Source organism: Vipera ursinii, assembly GCF_947247035.1.
Source record: "Vipera ursinii genome assembly, chromosome: Z".
In the NCBI taxonomy this organism is placed as follows: Eukaryota; Metazoa; Chordata; class Lepidosauria; order Squamata; family Viperidae; genus Vipera; species Vipera ursinii.
This window is the reverse complement of record NC_139517.1, coordinates 73,736,762-73,752,978: the sequence shown is the minus strand read 5'-3', so window position 1 is coordinate 73,752,978 and position 16,217 is coordinate 73,736,762. Positions and strand designations below refer to the sequence as shown.

Here is a 16,217-nt window from a genome sequence, read left to right as displayed (position 1 = left end):
TTTTGGCTAATACAAAAAGATGGATATGATAAGCATATCCCAGATACAGCAAATAATTAAGTCTAAATCAGTTTCTGCTTCACAATAATTAATTAATGAGGCACATGTAAACACAACTTACCAGCTGAAATAAAAACAATGCTTGAAGAAAAGTTTACAAAAGATAAAATTATAGTATTAAAAAGAGGTTTTTAAATATAAGCTCCATGCAAACAGGCCACATCCATAGTATGATCTTAAAAAGTACAATTTAATCTTTTGTGCACATGACTGAGGACTGTTAATATAGTAAAGTAGACTATAATTGCACACATTTTATCTCAGTATAGCTGATAACATACTATCTGAAGAATGGACATATTCCTCTGTGAATAATAGCCGTCCAACTCTTATCTTAATCAACTGAAGACATTCTCAATAACATTGCCACTTCCTTCCCCTCACAACAGCAAATCTGTGAGATGGCTTCGATCAAGAGAAAGTGAGGTCACGGGGTAAATATTCAAGATATATAAGGAGATTTAATATTTCTTTCTACAAAGTTCATTTATTTCATTAAGTTATTTAATACATATAAAAAAATATAAGCAAAACCTGAATATAAAGATGAAAAGGGCTGAATTATGTTTTCATGTCTACAAATTTAAAAAAGAAGTTTTTTAGTCCTAGAGGTTACGCTCTATTTTTTATATATGTTATATAATGAGAATGATTTTCTCCACATATAATAAAAGCAAAGTTCATGTTATGGTGACAGTCTAAAATTGTCGTGCTTAGTGGACATTCATCTCGATTCAGAGCCAACTTCTTTACTTCTCATTTTTTAAAAAGAAATCCATGCAGTAAGTTAGAAAATGCCAACCAGTAATAAGTTCTATTAAATAATGCAAAACACACAATGCACACATTAAGTTGCATGCAGGTTATCTAGAGACTTGTTTTATTGTTCCAGTTGTTTTCCTTTCTCCACACTTCTGATTTATTTTTCTTTCAAGTATAGTATAATGAGATTTCTATCACCAGTAAATTCCAATAAGAGTGATGACAAGAGCAACACAAGTCTATGACAGCGGTGGTGAACCTATGGCACATGTGCCAAAGGCGGCACTCAGAGACCTCTGCGGGTACATGCACTGTCACCCCAGCCCCGCCTCCCCCATGGGCCCCTCCTCCCCAACAGCCCCCCCAGAGGAGTCGCACCCGGGCACGGCCCACGTGGAGCAGCGCAGCCAAGGATATGGCAGCTGGGAAGTGGGGACAAGACTCTGCCCTCATGCCCCATTGTGTGGTTGATGCTGCAGGGCTCAGGCAGAGGGCATGGCTGCCATGGCACTACTGTGTCCCATGGGCAATCTGCGGCTGGCCGTGGAGATGGTGAGTGGCCCTGAGGGTGGGCGGGGGGGAGCGGGGACACGTGGGGGCAAAGTGGGTGGGATGGAGGGGCAGAGTGGGGGCCAGGGCGGGGCCGTTTTTTGGGCACTTGGTCTCTAAAAGGTTCACCATCACTGGTCTATGGAGATTCTGTCATTCAGGTCATGGTTGTTCCAAAGGTACTTTTTCAAAAGGCATCTGGAATTTCTGTGTTTTCTCTTGAAGACGTTTCACTTCTCATCCAAGAAGCATCTTCAGTGCTCACCATTCAGTCAGAACTGAAGATGCTTCTTGAATGAGAAGTGAAATGTCTTCAAGAGAAAAAACACAAAAAAGTCCAGTTGCTTTTTAAAAAGTTCCTTTGGGATAAGAGTAACAGCAGTTCTTCTCTGGCACAGAATGAAATATAAACCTTTCTAATATCTTAATGGTTACGAATCATGTAATCCTTCAGAATGGATACAATGCAAAAGAAAAGTCAGATTCTCCCTATCCAGTAAATTCCAAATGGGGCCATATTTCAAATTTAACAAAACAAAAATGCAATTGAATTGAAACTTTTTGATATTAAATCCACTGGTTAGCATTTATCTTGGACAATAAAATAATTGATAGAAAGACCCAGAAACAGACGACAAATACGATAGACAGACAGATAGACAGGCAGGTTTTTTTTGTACAAAAACATTTATGTTATCAGCCTGTGCAAAACTTCCTACAAATCAAAAACTCCTGGAGTTTGAATAACAGTGGCAGATAATATAATTCACCATTATTATGGCCCGAAAGGAGGCAGATACTCAAAATATAGTTAAAATTAACCCTTATGTAAGTTAAATGGAAATTTCTATGTGAAAGTATTCCCAATTTTTGTCAAGTTAAGTATGTGGTTAATATTTGACAGGATAAAATGTTCTGTGCATATCCAATTTTTAAATCACTAAATGACTTGCTTCAATACCTTTTTGATGATTTCTCGCAGCAAGAATCTTCCTAATTCACAACAAGTTATGTATACAAACTGGGCTGCTATATTTAAGTATAAAATTATCACCTTTACCAGTTGCCTTCATGAGGGCAGAGGAAAACGTATAAATATGGGGACATAGTATACATATCAGCAGAATTCTTGGCTCTGTTAGCATCTACAATCTAGGAATTGAGATTATGAACTAATCTAGATCATTAAAAGTAAGTCTGACAGACTTCTGGTTTGCTGCGCAGCTGCCATGGATGCCTGGGAGATGAGCTCCGTCTCCCCCATCCAGTTTTGGATTGCTGGGGGACCCTGAAAAGGCAACCAGCAAGGAGGGGCCATTGCTGGATCGTGGGAGAGCAGCAACTCTCCTGCTAGAGCCAGTGAATCCCTCCAAACCAGCAGACAAAAGGCTGACCATAGAGATATGGTCCGCCACAAGACTGCAGACAGCCAAAGTCACAGCTACCATCTGGCATTCTTAAAGCAGCGTGAAAGAGACTGGGTGAGAACTAGCCCTCTTGTATCCTAATTACTTATTTACCTTCATAAGCTACTAAAGTATTTCCCCCCCTATGTGAGGGAAGGGGGATTTTAGCCCTCCCTCCAGAAATAGTGGCAATGAATTACCCAGGGGAGTTTAAAACGTTGAAAAAATACTAGGATCCTAATTGGAACTCTATTTCCTAAAATTGGTGGATTATAAGATTTTTAATTTTCTATTTTTTACTGCTCTCTGATTTTTATTCCTATTTTTACTGAAGTTTTGGGGTTTTTTCCTTTAAAAAAGAAGAAAAAACTGAAAAGATCAAAATAACTCTGGGGTGACATCTGATGGATGAATTTGAGATTTTAACCTGTTATTGGTTAAGAGGGACTTGTTGACAGCTTATAGAAGAGATAAGATATATTCGACCTTGAAACACCAGCTGGAAGAAATTCAACTCTGTTTTTCATTTAGTGGACTTTCTGACTGTAAGCTTTCAGTTTTGATACACTGTAAAGGAAGAAAAACAGGAATGGACCTCTCCCACAGAGGAAGAGCAGCAACAAACTCTTTGTATTCTAAAAGCGATTATCCAAACTCTCCTCACAGCTGGAGATGAAATAAGAAACGGCAGGAAAAAACAAGAAACCAGCTTGGAAACTCAAACCATGATTTCAACTAAAGAATCATCTATACAGAAGTCTACAGAAAAAGTGGAACAATTAAATGCTACGACAAAAGATTCAACTATTCAACAAATACGGATAATGGAAGATACAGAAAAGAAATTGATAATAGAGAAAAAGGAAAGGACTTTTCTTATAAATCTGAAGGAATTTGAAGATTTAAAAGAAAAACAATGAAAGAGAAGATAAATACTTTTGGACAACTACATCCAGATGGGAAAACAAGGAGACGACCTGCCAGATCAGCTAGGCCTCTTAAAAAAATGGCAAGTGGATGGTCCTTTCAATGCCAAACAATAGCTACAACAACACAAATAGATCTGCTTGATGACTTAAAAGCAAAAGCACGGAAGATGATTTGGTGAAGAAAAAAAGCTAGAATAAGACTGAAAAGAAATAGGGTTTTGATTTACACGAGATCTAAATTAGAATATATACAAATAGATAAAATATGTATTCATAAAACATTGTAAGGGTGTGAGATAAAGAAAATTTTGGTTATGCAAATTTCAGAAGTATAAATATTAAAATAAGAATTTTATAGTTTTATCAATTTGCTAAGGTAGATGATAATAACCTATATATTAGATGTGTATTGTAAATACTAGATTATGTGAGGAACGGAGATAAAGGAATTATGGATAATTAAAAAACTGGAAAAAATAAATATTAAATTTAAATACCAAGGGAAAATTAAAACTGTGAAAGGCTTGTTAGGTTACTGATGAGTTAAAATAGCCAAGGATTACAAGATGCACACAGGCAACTTGTAACACAGGCACAGATATGTACATGTCTGCACTTTGGACTAAACTTTAAATTTATAATTTGGGGCAGGGGCTTCTGGTTTGCCAAGGTAGCTACCATGGATGTCTGGAAGGCAAACTCCATCTTCCACATTCAGTTTCACTTCGCTGGGGGACCCTGGAAAGGGTCTAAAGTCACCCTGTAGGTGCGACCAGCAAGAAGGGGATCCCCGTTGGATCACAGTTGGGCGGTAGCTCTTCTGCTTGATCCTCCAAACCGGCGTACGAAAGACCAGCCATAACAATATGGCTCATCACTAGGCTGCAGACAGCTGAAGTCACACATACCACCAGGCAATTTTAAAGCAGCTCAGATGAGACTGGGTGAGATCTACCTCTCTTAAATCCTATTTTCTTTAGCTGCATAAGATGCCTTAAGTACTTTCCCCCTGTGGAGAGGGGAGATTTTACCCTTCCCCCTAGAAACAGCTGTGACTGACTACCCAGGGAGTTTAAAACATTGAAAGAATAACTTGATCCTAATTGGAATTCTATTTTTTAAAGTTTGTGTACTAAAAGATTTTCTATGCTTATTGAAGATTGGGGTTTTTACTTACAAGAAAGAAGCAAAACTGAAAAGATTATAAAAACTTGAGATTTAAAAGAAAACTTTTAAGGGTAGGGGCGACATCTTGTGGCTAAACCTGACACTACAATTGGTTATTGTTTAAAAGAGACTTGGCCAGCAGCCCAGACAATAAGACTTATGCAACCTTGAACATCAGCTGAGAGAAGTCCAGCTGTGTTCCTTATTCAGTGACGAAATCTTTTTTGTTTTGCATTTTCGGATTGTAAAGCTTTTAACCTAATACATTACTAAGAAAATATGGATGAAGTTCAGGAACAGATTCTCTGTATGTTGAAAGCAATTCATCAAACTATTCTTACAGCTACTGATGAAATAAGAGGTTACAGAAAAGAACAAGAAGTCAGCCCAGATATACAAACTCAAACTTTGATAACATCTGAAAAATTAACTACACAGACTATAACAGAAAAGGTGGAACAGATTATTACAGAAGATTCAACTGTTCAACAAATACAGTTAATGAAAAACCCAGAAAAGGGACTGACAGTATGGAAAAAGGAAAAGACTTTCTACATAATTCAGAAAGAACCTGAGGATCAAGGAGAACAAATTGAAGAGAAGATAAACAGTCCAGGACAACTACGTCAAGATGGAAAAATAAAGAGATGATTTGTTAGTCCTCTCAAAAAAATGGCGACCAGATGGTTTTTTCTACATCAAACAATCTATATAACACTACAGGGAGATTTGTTTGATGACTCTAAAGCACAGACATGGAAGACAATTGGCAAAGAAATCAAGCTAGAATATGACTGAAGAAAATTGGGGTTTTGACTTACTTTGCGAATTAAAATAGAATATATTCAAATAGATAAGATGTGTACTTTGAAATTAATAGTTATGAGATGAGATAAAGAAAACTTTGGTTATTTATAACTTAGAAGTATAAATATTAATAGTTAAATTTGAACACTCATTTGCTGATAAAGGTTAAATGTAAAGGTAATATATATATATATATAAGCTAAAAATCAATCAATGAATGTAATAAATATTTTCTACTTAGCGGTAATAATAGGAATTATTATTTTACTTATGTGACAGTAGATATTAAGAGAAAAAGACAGGAAGCATTAAATGTTGAAATAAGAGGAATTTTGGTTACTATATTTAAGATATCTAAAAATTACCAGAAAATAAGAATATTATATTGTATTACTAATTAGTAGATGTAAGACGGTGAGAACTCAAATAGATAAGACGTGTATTCTGAACATTTATTTATTTATTTTATTTTATTGGATTTGTATACCGCCCTTTCCCGAAGGACTCAGGGCGGTTAACAGGGTAATTAAAACAAGAAATACAAAAATTAAAAACAATTAAAAAGATTATAACAGTCCCTGAAAAAGTAAAAAACCCCAATTAAAATTAGAATTAAAATTCTCAGCCTGGGCCGGAGAGCTCGAAGAGCCAGGTCTTCAGGTCCCGGCGGAATGAACATTAGATCTTCTGATAAATTGTGATAAAGGGAATTGGGATTATTTAAAACTTGGAAATTATAACTATTAAATGTTAAATATAAATATTAATGGGAAACCAAAAATTGGAAAAAATTAACCAGGACATTGATTGTCTAAAAAGATTGAACATTAAAATAACTAGGACACCCAGGGATAGGGCCTTCTCAGTGGGGGCGCCTGCCCTTTGGAACCAGCTGCCAGTGGAGCTGAGGACTGCCCCCGACCTCCGTTCATTCCGCCGGGACCTGAAGACCTGGCTCTTCGAGCTCTGGCCCAGGCTGAGAATTTTAATTTTAACTGGGGTTTTATTTGTTCAGGGACGGATATAATTTTTTTAAACTGTTTTTAACTTTTGTATTTTTTGTTTTAATCACCCTGTAAACCGCCCTGAGTCCTTTGGGAAAGGGCAGTATATAAATATAATAAAATAAATAATAAATATGTATAAACTAAAAATTATTGATAAATGCAAGAAAGTTATTTTTGATTTAATCGATATAATAAGAATTGTATTAATTTAAAGATGAGACAGTAAATACTAAGGGGAAAAGAGGGGAAACATTTAATAAAATAGTTTGAGATCTGTATTAAAGAAATTTGTATGCTATTGAATTATTGACCAATTCAGCCGCCACAGTGCTTTTCCAATATTTAAATATAAAACTAGAAAAGCAATAAAATTTTCTTATAATTTTGGGGAGGGACGCTTATGTTAAATCCAACTATTATGGTCTAGTCTTATATAATATCAAATTATAATGGCTTATGCAGCATACATAGTCCTAGACTTACAACCATTCATTTAGCGACTGTTTGGTTATAATAGCAAAGAAAAAAGTGACTTATAACCATTTTTCAGACTTACAACCACTGCAGCTTTCCCGCAGTCATGTAATCAAAATTGAAACATTTAGCAACTAGCATTTATTTATGATGGTCGCAGTGTCCCTGGTCATGTGATCGTCTTTTGTGACCCTTGACAAGCAAAGTCAATGGGGAAGCCAGATTCATTTAACAACGTGACTATTCACTTAACAACTGGCAAGAAAAATCATAAAAGGGGGCAAATCTCACTTGTCTTGTTTAGCAATGGAAATTTTGAACTCAATTTTGGTTTAAGTCAAGGACTCTCTGTAATATAATACCAAAAAAATTCCTGGCTTAATATTGTACAGGAGTATAAAGAACTGTGTTATAGAATACACTGTCCATCAAAATAAAACTCCTAAATGCTAGGCAGCATTTATAGAAGGCTGCAGCTGTGACACTGATATAATGGGATGGTTTTGAGTTTCATCATCATGTTTTAGCCATGGCTGTGTGGAGGGTTCAATTCATCTGTAATCTGTAATGATGTATCTGGGGAAGTTTTTAAAACAATGTGATGGGTCATGGGAACTGGCATTGGTGCTCATAAGCATGCTGAATTGGTTTTGTGAGTTGCAGAGTATGACGAACTTGGGTGACAAAAACAAAGCCACCACACTGCACATTTCCCTCTGTTAATTCTTGGCAGGTAATTCCCATTGTAGTTGTCAATACAATCAAGTCTCATGGCAGAGATTTCTGAAAGGATGTTTCTTTTATTTGGTTCTCCTGTTGGAGCAGTGGTAAAGGTATTCACTGCACCACTGTATTTGGAGAAAAGTGGAAAAGTGAAGCAGTTTTCTTTATACCAAACACTCTCAAAATACAAAGTTGTTTTGTTATGTTGTGGAAAATCAAACTATGTTAAGTCATAATAAATGATATACCATTGTGAAATGTGGCTCGATACATACACAAATTGTAACTGTCATCCAGTTTTCATCTTGCCTTTAGTTTTTACTGTTCCTGAAGCAGGGTTTTGTATACAAAGTAACCCCCCCCCCTCCACTACTAGCAAGCCCTGGTAGAAATAAAAAGCTTTGTGACTGCACTCCAAATATGTGCATTCAAAATAGGCCTGAGCAACTACTGAAATTACTACTCAAACCAGACATAAAAAGACCCCAAGTTGGGTCAAGTTCACCATAAATTCTCAAATATCTTATGAATGAGGTAGTACAGGACGTCCCTGACTTATAGCCCCTACTGGGACCAAAATTTATATCATGTTGCTAAATGATGCAGTAATAAAGCGCAACTTCATAAGACTGCATTGCAGCGGCAATCCCAACAACTCCCAATTAACCAAATTCCATTGATTGTTAGCTAAGAAACCCAATCCAAGCTATTCGGGTATAGTGTCTCTTAGTCCCAAGCCTTGATAAGGTAAAGAGACTGGCTTCAACTCCCCTGTCCCTATCTATCTCCCTCCCATCTCTGCCCTTTTGGCCATCCTGCATTCTGCCCTGTGGGGCAATAAACTGCATAGCCCTGGGACCACTAGCTATGCTGTGATGCAGGTGCTTCTTGATACATACACTGTGGCTCTCGGACTGCAACACAACATAAGGCTCTTCACAGCAAGCAGCCCAGCCCAGCAGTGCAGTGCAAAGAGGTTTCTTCTCATGCCATAGCTCTGGAAGTGCAGGAAGCCCCTGAACTACAGTGCATCAAAAGCCCAGTCCCAGCTAGCAGCATGGTCCAAAGGGGCTTCTTGGTGCATCATGGCTGTGGAAATCACCAGGCATGACCTGGGGAATAAAACCCCATTTGGCCAGCAGCTGCTTTGGAAAGGGTCAGGCTGCTCATGCTTCATCAGCAGTGGGAGCAAAAAGATGGTGAAGGTTAGCTTGGGCAACAGGGTCTGTGGAGTACCAGAAGCCAAAAGGAAATAATTAATAATAATAATAATAATAATAATAATAATAATAATAATAATGATGATGATGATGATGATGATGATGATGATGGTGATGGTGATGAGGGTGGTGATGATGATGATGGTGGTGATGATATTGTTGGAAGGGACCTTGGAGGTCTTCTAGTCCAACCCCTTGCTCAGGCAGAAAATCCTATACCATTTCAGACAAATGGCTGTCCAGTCTCTTCTTAAAAACTTCCAGTGTTGGAGCATTCACAGCTTCTGGAGATAGGTTGTTCCACTGATAACTTTTTCTAACTATCAGAGAACTTCTCCTTAGTTCTAGGTTGCTTCTCTCCTTGATTAGTTTCCAGCCATTGCTCCTTGTCCTGCCTTCGGGCGCTTTGGAGAATAGCTTGACTCCCTCTTCTTTGTGGCAGCCCCTGAGATATTGGAACACTGCTATCATGTCCCCCCCTCATCCTTCTCTTCATTAAACTATAAAGTAAAGGTAAAGGTTCCCCCGCACATGTGTGCTAGTCGTTTCCGACTCTAGGGGCCGATGCTCATCTCTGTTTCAAAGCCGAAGAGCCAGCGCTTGTACGAGGACGTCTCCGTGGTCATGTGGCTGGCATGACTAGATGCCAAAGGCGCACGGAACACTGTTACCTTCCCACCATAGTGTTCCCTATTTTTCTACTTGCACTTTTACATGCTTTCGAACTGCTAGGTTGGCAGAAGCTGGGACGAGTAACAGGCGCTCACTCTGTTACGCAGCACTCGGGATTCGACCCGCCAAACTGCTGACCTTCTGATCGACAAGCTCAGTGTCTTAACCCACTGAGCCACCGCGTCCCTTTCATTAAACTAGACATACCCAATTCCAGCAATCGTTCCTTCTATTTTTAGCCTCGTCCCCTGATCATCTTTGTTGCTTTTCTCTATACTCTTTCTAGAGTCTCAACATCTTTTTTACATTGTGGTGACCAAAACTGGATGCTGTATTCCAAGTGTGGCCTTACCAAGGCATTGTAAAGTGGTATTAATACTTCATGTGACCTTGATTCTATCTCTCTGTTAATGCAGCCTAGAACTGTGTTGGCTTTTTTGGCAGTTGCAGAAGGCTGCTGGCTCATATTTAAGTGATTGTCCACTAGGACTCTAAGGTCCCTCTCACAGTTACTACTATATGAAATGTCTTTGAGAAATTACAATGTGGAATTTATCACAATATTTTACCAAGTCATAGTTGAAACATTCCAAGAAATCGCTGCTCTTATTGAAAATGCAAATTAGAGGGAGGTAGCTTTGTGTCCTGGCGTCTGATGTGAATTCTGAATGGAGAGAGTATAGGTCAAGGATTTAAGATTTAGCTTCGCTGGAATTATAGAAGTACAGGTAGTTTGTTTAGTGACCATTTGAAGTTACAATGGCACTGGAAAGAGTGATTTATGATCATTTTTCACACTTATAATCATTGCAGCACCCCATGGTCATGTGATTTACATTCAGATACTTGGGAACTGGTGCATATTTATGACGGTTGCAGTATCCCTGGGTGACATGATCCCCTTTTGCAACTTTCTGACAAGCAAAGTCAATGGGGAAGCTAATTTCACTTAACAATTATGTTACTAATTTAACAACTGCAGTAATTCATTTAACAAACAAGGCAATAAAACCTCGTAAAATGGGGCAAAACTCACTTAACAAATTTCTCAATTAGCAACATAAATTCTGGGATCAATTGTCAAGGACCACCTGTATATGTCCTGAGCAACTGACAATTACAATTTTGTGTCAATATGCTATCCATTTCTTTATTATAATTCACTGTTGAATGTGTTTATTGCCAAGTTTCAGCCATTCCTCTTACTATCAGGTCCCACAATGTGACCTACACTTTTCAAAGATTCCAGTTTATCTCTCTCTCTCTCTCTCTCTCTCTCTCTCTCTCTCTCTCTCTCTCCCTCTCCCTATTTTTTATTATGTGTCTTGTGCCTGAACTGCGGCCTAAGCCATTTCATGACACAAATCCCCTCAAGCATTTGTCAACAATGACCTATAATCAACTTTTCAAGGTCTTTCAAATAATAATTGTACACAAATATTACCATTAAGAAGTCACCCATGGATGGAGAACCAATTTGAGGTTCATAAACTTTCTGTTTCAGAGTATTTACTAAAAATTTAACAGCTGTACTTTTAATCAAAGTGTGTGTACATGTTTCCCAGTTGAACATCACCTTAATACACCAGTATTTCTTGCAATCCTTCCCATAATAACAAAAATCTCTAAGCTAATTTAAAATTTAAACTCTTTAGTGCTAGATTAATTCTCAGCTTTCTAAAATGTCAAATGCATTGATACTGCTACATAAGGTATTGTAGCAAGTATTCCTAACCTGGTTCATTATGAATAGTCCTCAACTGACAATTATTTGTTCAACTATTGTTCAAAATTATAATGGCACTTAACAAAGGGATTTACAATGCAGCATCCACATGGTCACAAGAAACAAAATTTGGGCGCTTGACAATCCCCCTGATCTTATGACTACCACAGGAATGCTGCAGGAGCTCTCCACCTATCTTCTCTGCTCTGCTTCCTGCTCTGCTGGGTTCCAAATGCTCCACCCCATCCTCTGTCACAACTCAATCCATTTAGTTTTTCCACAGATCTTCTTTAGGAAGCAGCCAAGTCTTCAGACAGCCTTCTTACACAGAGGTCGTCTGGCACCATCCTAGAAACAGGCGCCAATGAATTGTGACCACTCCCAAATTGCACCCACTTCCTGGACAGCCCAATGGCATGTATGAGATGGAGAGGTGCTGCAGTGAAGGCCTGGGCAAGACCACCCAGAGCTTTCTCCACTCCTGTGGCACCCCATGCTCTGCTTAGTGACCACAATGGGAAGAGCAGGGATTGTGGCAGTGATCACGTGAGGTGATCATGTAGGCACTTTGCTTAATGACCACTACAATTTACAACTGCAATGGGTACTCTCCATTACAGTTGTAAGTCAAGCATACCTGCAAACATACATATTATCTTGGTTGATAACAGTCCTTTTACTAATATACAGAGGAGGAGGAGGAGGAGGAGGAGGAGGAGGAGGAGGAGGAGGAGGAAGGATTCAAGAAAGAAGAAATGTCCAGAATATTTTCTTAAAAAAGAAAGAAAATGAAGGCCTTCCTTTACATCCCCAATTATTGTTAGATTCTATAAAATCAGCACTATGAAATTTTTGTTAGGTCACTTCATGTTAAATGTTAAAATGGAAAGGGGGAGAATGAGTTTGATAAGAAGTCTTCGAGTTAGCTGATGCCACGAACACTAGCATTCCTCTTATGAGACTCCGCCAGCATAGAGGTTGCTGACTGTGCTGCTCACCCCCTCTCACGCTGGTCATATTGTGTGCCCTACATCTCCTCTCAGCATAAGGTGACATAAAGCTGTTTCATCGTCTTCCTCACATGACCTGTGAAGAAGCATCATTCATAGTTTAAGGAGATTCTCTTCTCCAGCAGTTGCATGATAATACTGTGGTTCTGAATCAATAATACAGAAATAATAATAATAATAAAACAGATGACCATCAGTTACAAACCTATGAGAGTATAAAAATGAATTAAAATTAGTAATACGTCTCCACTTAATAGAGAACATCGCACAAAACATAGTTAAGTTTTAATAAACAAGACAAAAGTAAGGAGCCCAAGTCTACGCTCAGGTGTTATCCTCCCAGCCTTCCATTTATGTCCTCTTCACATGCTGAGATTTTGCTGTTTCCATTTAACAGAACTGGCTAAATTTGGGAGACAGTGGTTTAAGGATATGAAGGGAGTTTATTGTTGGGAACAGCTGCACAGGGTCACCATACAGAGAAAATGGGTGGCATAAAGAATTAATAAATAAAAGCATTCCTGCTCCCATCTTCATCTTTTAACCCTCCTGAAAGGTGAAAAAAAAATAGCAAAACATTTCAACACACCCTTTTCAGTGCTATTATAGCATCATCTGATAGCCTCCTGTGGCATTAAGAAGGTCAGAGGGACTGGTGTGTCATCCTGTTTTCATCAAGTACCACTCACGAGCTCCCTTATGGAGCACAAGGGACACTGTTTTCACATTTTTAAAATAGTTTTTTGGTTTGAACTGGGAAAATTCTTCATTGGCTTCATTTCATTATACTGATAGGTAGTAATCCCATGGTACTGGAGATTGCGTTTTTGTTTAAAGATATATCCACTGGCCTTACTGCTGCTTCTAAGTGCTAAAGAGGAAGAGTGGCAGAAAGGTGAACCAATCAAGCCCTCTCTTTGGGTCTACAGCTCAAGATCAGTGAGATAACCTGAGCAGCAAAGCAGGAGGGGGTCATGAATCTTTTCTATTCTAAAAAGTATAACAAATAGCAGTATCGGATTGGTCCAGTTTCTCATACTGTATGTATGTAATGAAGTCAGCCGTTCTAACATGCACCAGGGAATGTTTGGAGAAGTTGCAATTTTTATCCTGCAAATAGGGACATGAGGCAGCAGGAAGGCAGCTAGAAAAGATAAGGTAACAGAAGCAGCAAGAGAGTGTAAACCAGAGAGGGAAAGAGGCAATTTCTATTACTCTGCCAACGAGAATTGCAATGACATAGAAATACATTTTTTAAAAAATGTTTTGGTTAGAATATCATGGATTAAGAGTGGCATCCTAATTTTTTTACTTGTACCGGGTGTACATCAACTAAAACCAGCTGACAGATTCTGGACGGCTATATACGTGTAAGTTAAATTGAGACAGTGTCAAACACAATTGTTAAATGTATCTTGCTGATTTAACATTTCTGCATTTTTAGAAGGTAAAACACCTCTCTGAAAACCCTTACCTTGGGGTGACTCGTGTGAGCTCATCGGAAGGATGTAGAATACGGCAAGTGGTAAACGTAAATGTGGAGTTGGTTTGTGACATGCACTTCCCAGGATGATGTACTACATTAAAAAGAGAGAACATTATTTGCATTTATATCTTAAAAGAACTTTTATATATTCAGATTAACAGATGGAAAAGTGATATGATACTTTACTTGTGATCTGTGCAATAAATATCTGACATATCTAAATCATTTTATTTTCTAGCTCCTCTGATATATTAATATCTGCGAGAGGAGTCTTGTTAACTTGCCACATCTTTTGTTTTACAGGGACAGTCCTTACTGTAAGGACTCTCAGCAGATATAAATGTTTTAGGGTGGCCACTAACAGGAAGTATTGCTTCCCACTTATTACTCTGGTATGGTAATTCCCAATAGTAAAACATATCACTTAGGAAAGGCAACAATGTAGTTATTTATCATGCTAAATTGCCCCAATTCTAAACAATTTAAATTCTACCCATTTGATCTTATTGCTGTATTATTAGAAGTACTGAATGGGGACAAAGAAGTTATGTGCTAATTCTGTAAAAAATAAATATAATATCTTAATCTATATTAGCAGGTTTATTCTATGGGCCACATATAATTGACTCTTAATAAAAATGTGCAATATCTAGAACTCGTATATTTCAGTTTCTTTTACACTGATCCAGGTAAATGTATCTCATCACTTTGATTCAGTAATGGACCCAGGGACACCAAAAAAATTTAGGATACAAAAATAATAGTGCATACAACGGTGCTTAAAAGTTTGTGAATCTTTTTGAATTTTTAATATTTCTGCATAAATATGATTTGACACATAATCAGTTTTCCAGGCAAGCCCTAAAACTAGATAAACAGAACCCAATTAACAAGGGAGTCAAAAACATACTTGGTTCATCAATTTACATCAATTTATTGATCCATAGTTACATATTTGTACGTGGCAAAACTATGTGAACTTTTCTTTTCAGTAACTGGTGTATTGTTCTTGGGCAGTGTTAATATCAATTAAATGTTTCTGATAACTATTGATCAGTCCTACACATTAGCTTGCAGGACATTCAGATTAGCTTCAAATTAGGGTTGTTGATGGGCTTCCTTACATGAACTGCCCACTTCAAGGACTAAGACTCTTTAATTTGATCATTCCAAAATACTAACTTTCCTGTTCTAACCATTCTTTGGTTAAATAATTTATATATTTGAAGTTATGGTTTCGCTATATACCTATTTCTCTTGAGTTTATGGGCAGATATTTTCTGTAGAATTTGCTAGTGCAATTCAGAATTTATAGTTGCATCAATGGTGACAAAACATCCTCATCCAGAGGTAGCAAAATAGGCACAAATGATATTAGTCTATATTTCACAGATGGGTTAAAATTCTTATGTCAGAATGCAGGATTTTTCCTTGGTGTGATCTTGGTTGCCAAACCACCCCTGGGGACGGCAACTATAGGGTTGAATTGCCTCCATTTGTACACAATCTGCCTGACAGTGGACTGGTATTTAAACCCTTTAGAAATAGTATTATAATCTTTTCTAACCTGGTGAACATTAATAACTGTTTTTCAGAGGTCCTTAGATATCTCCTTTGTTCAAGTTATGACACACTGACATATCTGATTATCATCTCTTTGATTGAAAGACATGACTATAATTTCCCCTTCAAACGAACTGATAATCTAGAGGTTCATATACCTTTGCTACATACAAATAAGTAGCTTTGGATCACTGTTTATGTATTATTTTTGTGTCCAGCATAATTATCATGGATCCACTACTGCCCATCTGCAGCATTTTCCACCTCCATCTGAAATGGAAACAAAACACCTGCTGCTGTACCAGATAGCAATTAAATCAATCTGAATATAAGACAAATAGCTTATGTTTGTGGTATTGCAACAAGACAGGTTATAGAACCATAAAAAACCAAATTTGTATTTACAAATTGCTATAGGGTGCAAATGCAGTTAAACAGACCATAAAGTATGTCATCTTAAACAAGTCACCTCCTCAATTTTAAAATTCTATATATTCTCGTGAGAAGTGCTGAAAAGAATATAATGTAATTCATTATGTTCTTGAAAATCATCTCTACAACGCTTGGAAATCATCCAAAAGAGCATAGAAAGTAGTGTAGGAGACAACCAATACTCAGTAAAAATCTATCCTTTTCTGCCAACATGTGTTCTTCTT

The 16,217-nt window shown here is 37.6% G+C and overlaps 1 protein-coding gene across 5 annotated transcripts in view; it reads right to left on the bottom strand.

The window, feature by feature from the left end:
- TRAK1 (trafficking kinesin protein 1) overlaps window positions 1-16,217 on the bottom strand; it is a 109,018-nt gene that overhangs the window by 1,543 nt on the left and 91,258 nt on the right. For 4 of the 5 annotated variants that reach the window (XM_083378335.1, XM_083378334.1, XM_083378332.1 and 1 more), the window contains one exon: window positions 13,987-14,089. In XM_083378335.1, coding sequence (XP_083234461.1) covers window positions 13,987-14,089 — 103 coding nt within the window. Of the gene's footprint in view, window positions 1-12,500; window positions 12,589-13,986; window positions 14,090-16,217 lie in introns of all 5 variants that reach the window. The other variant, XM_083378336.1, reaches the window with a different exon arrangement.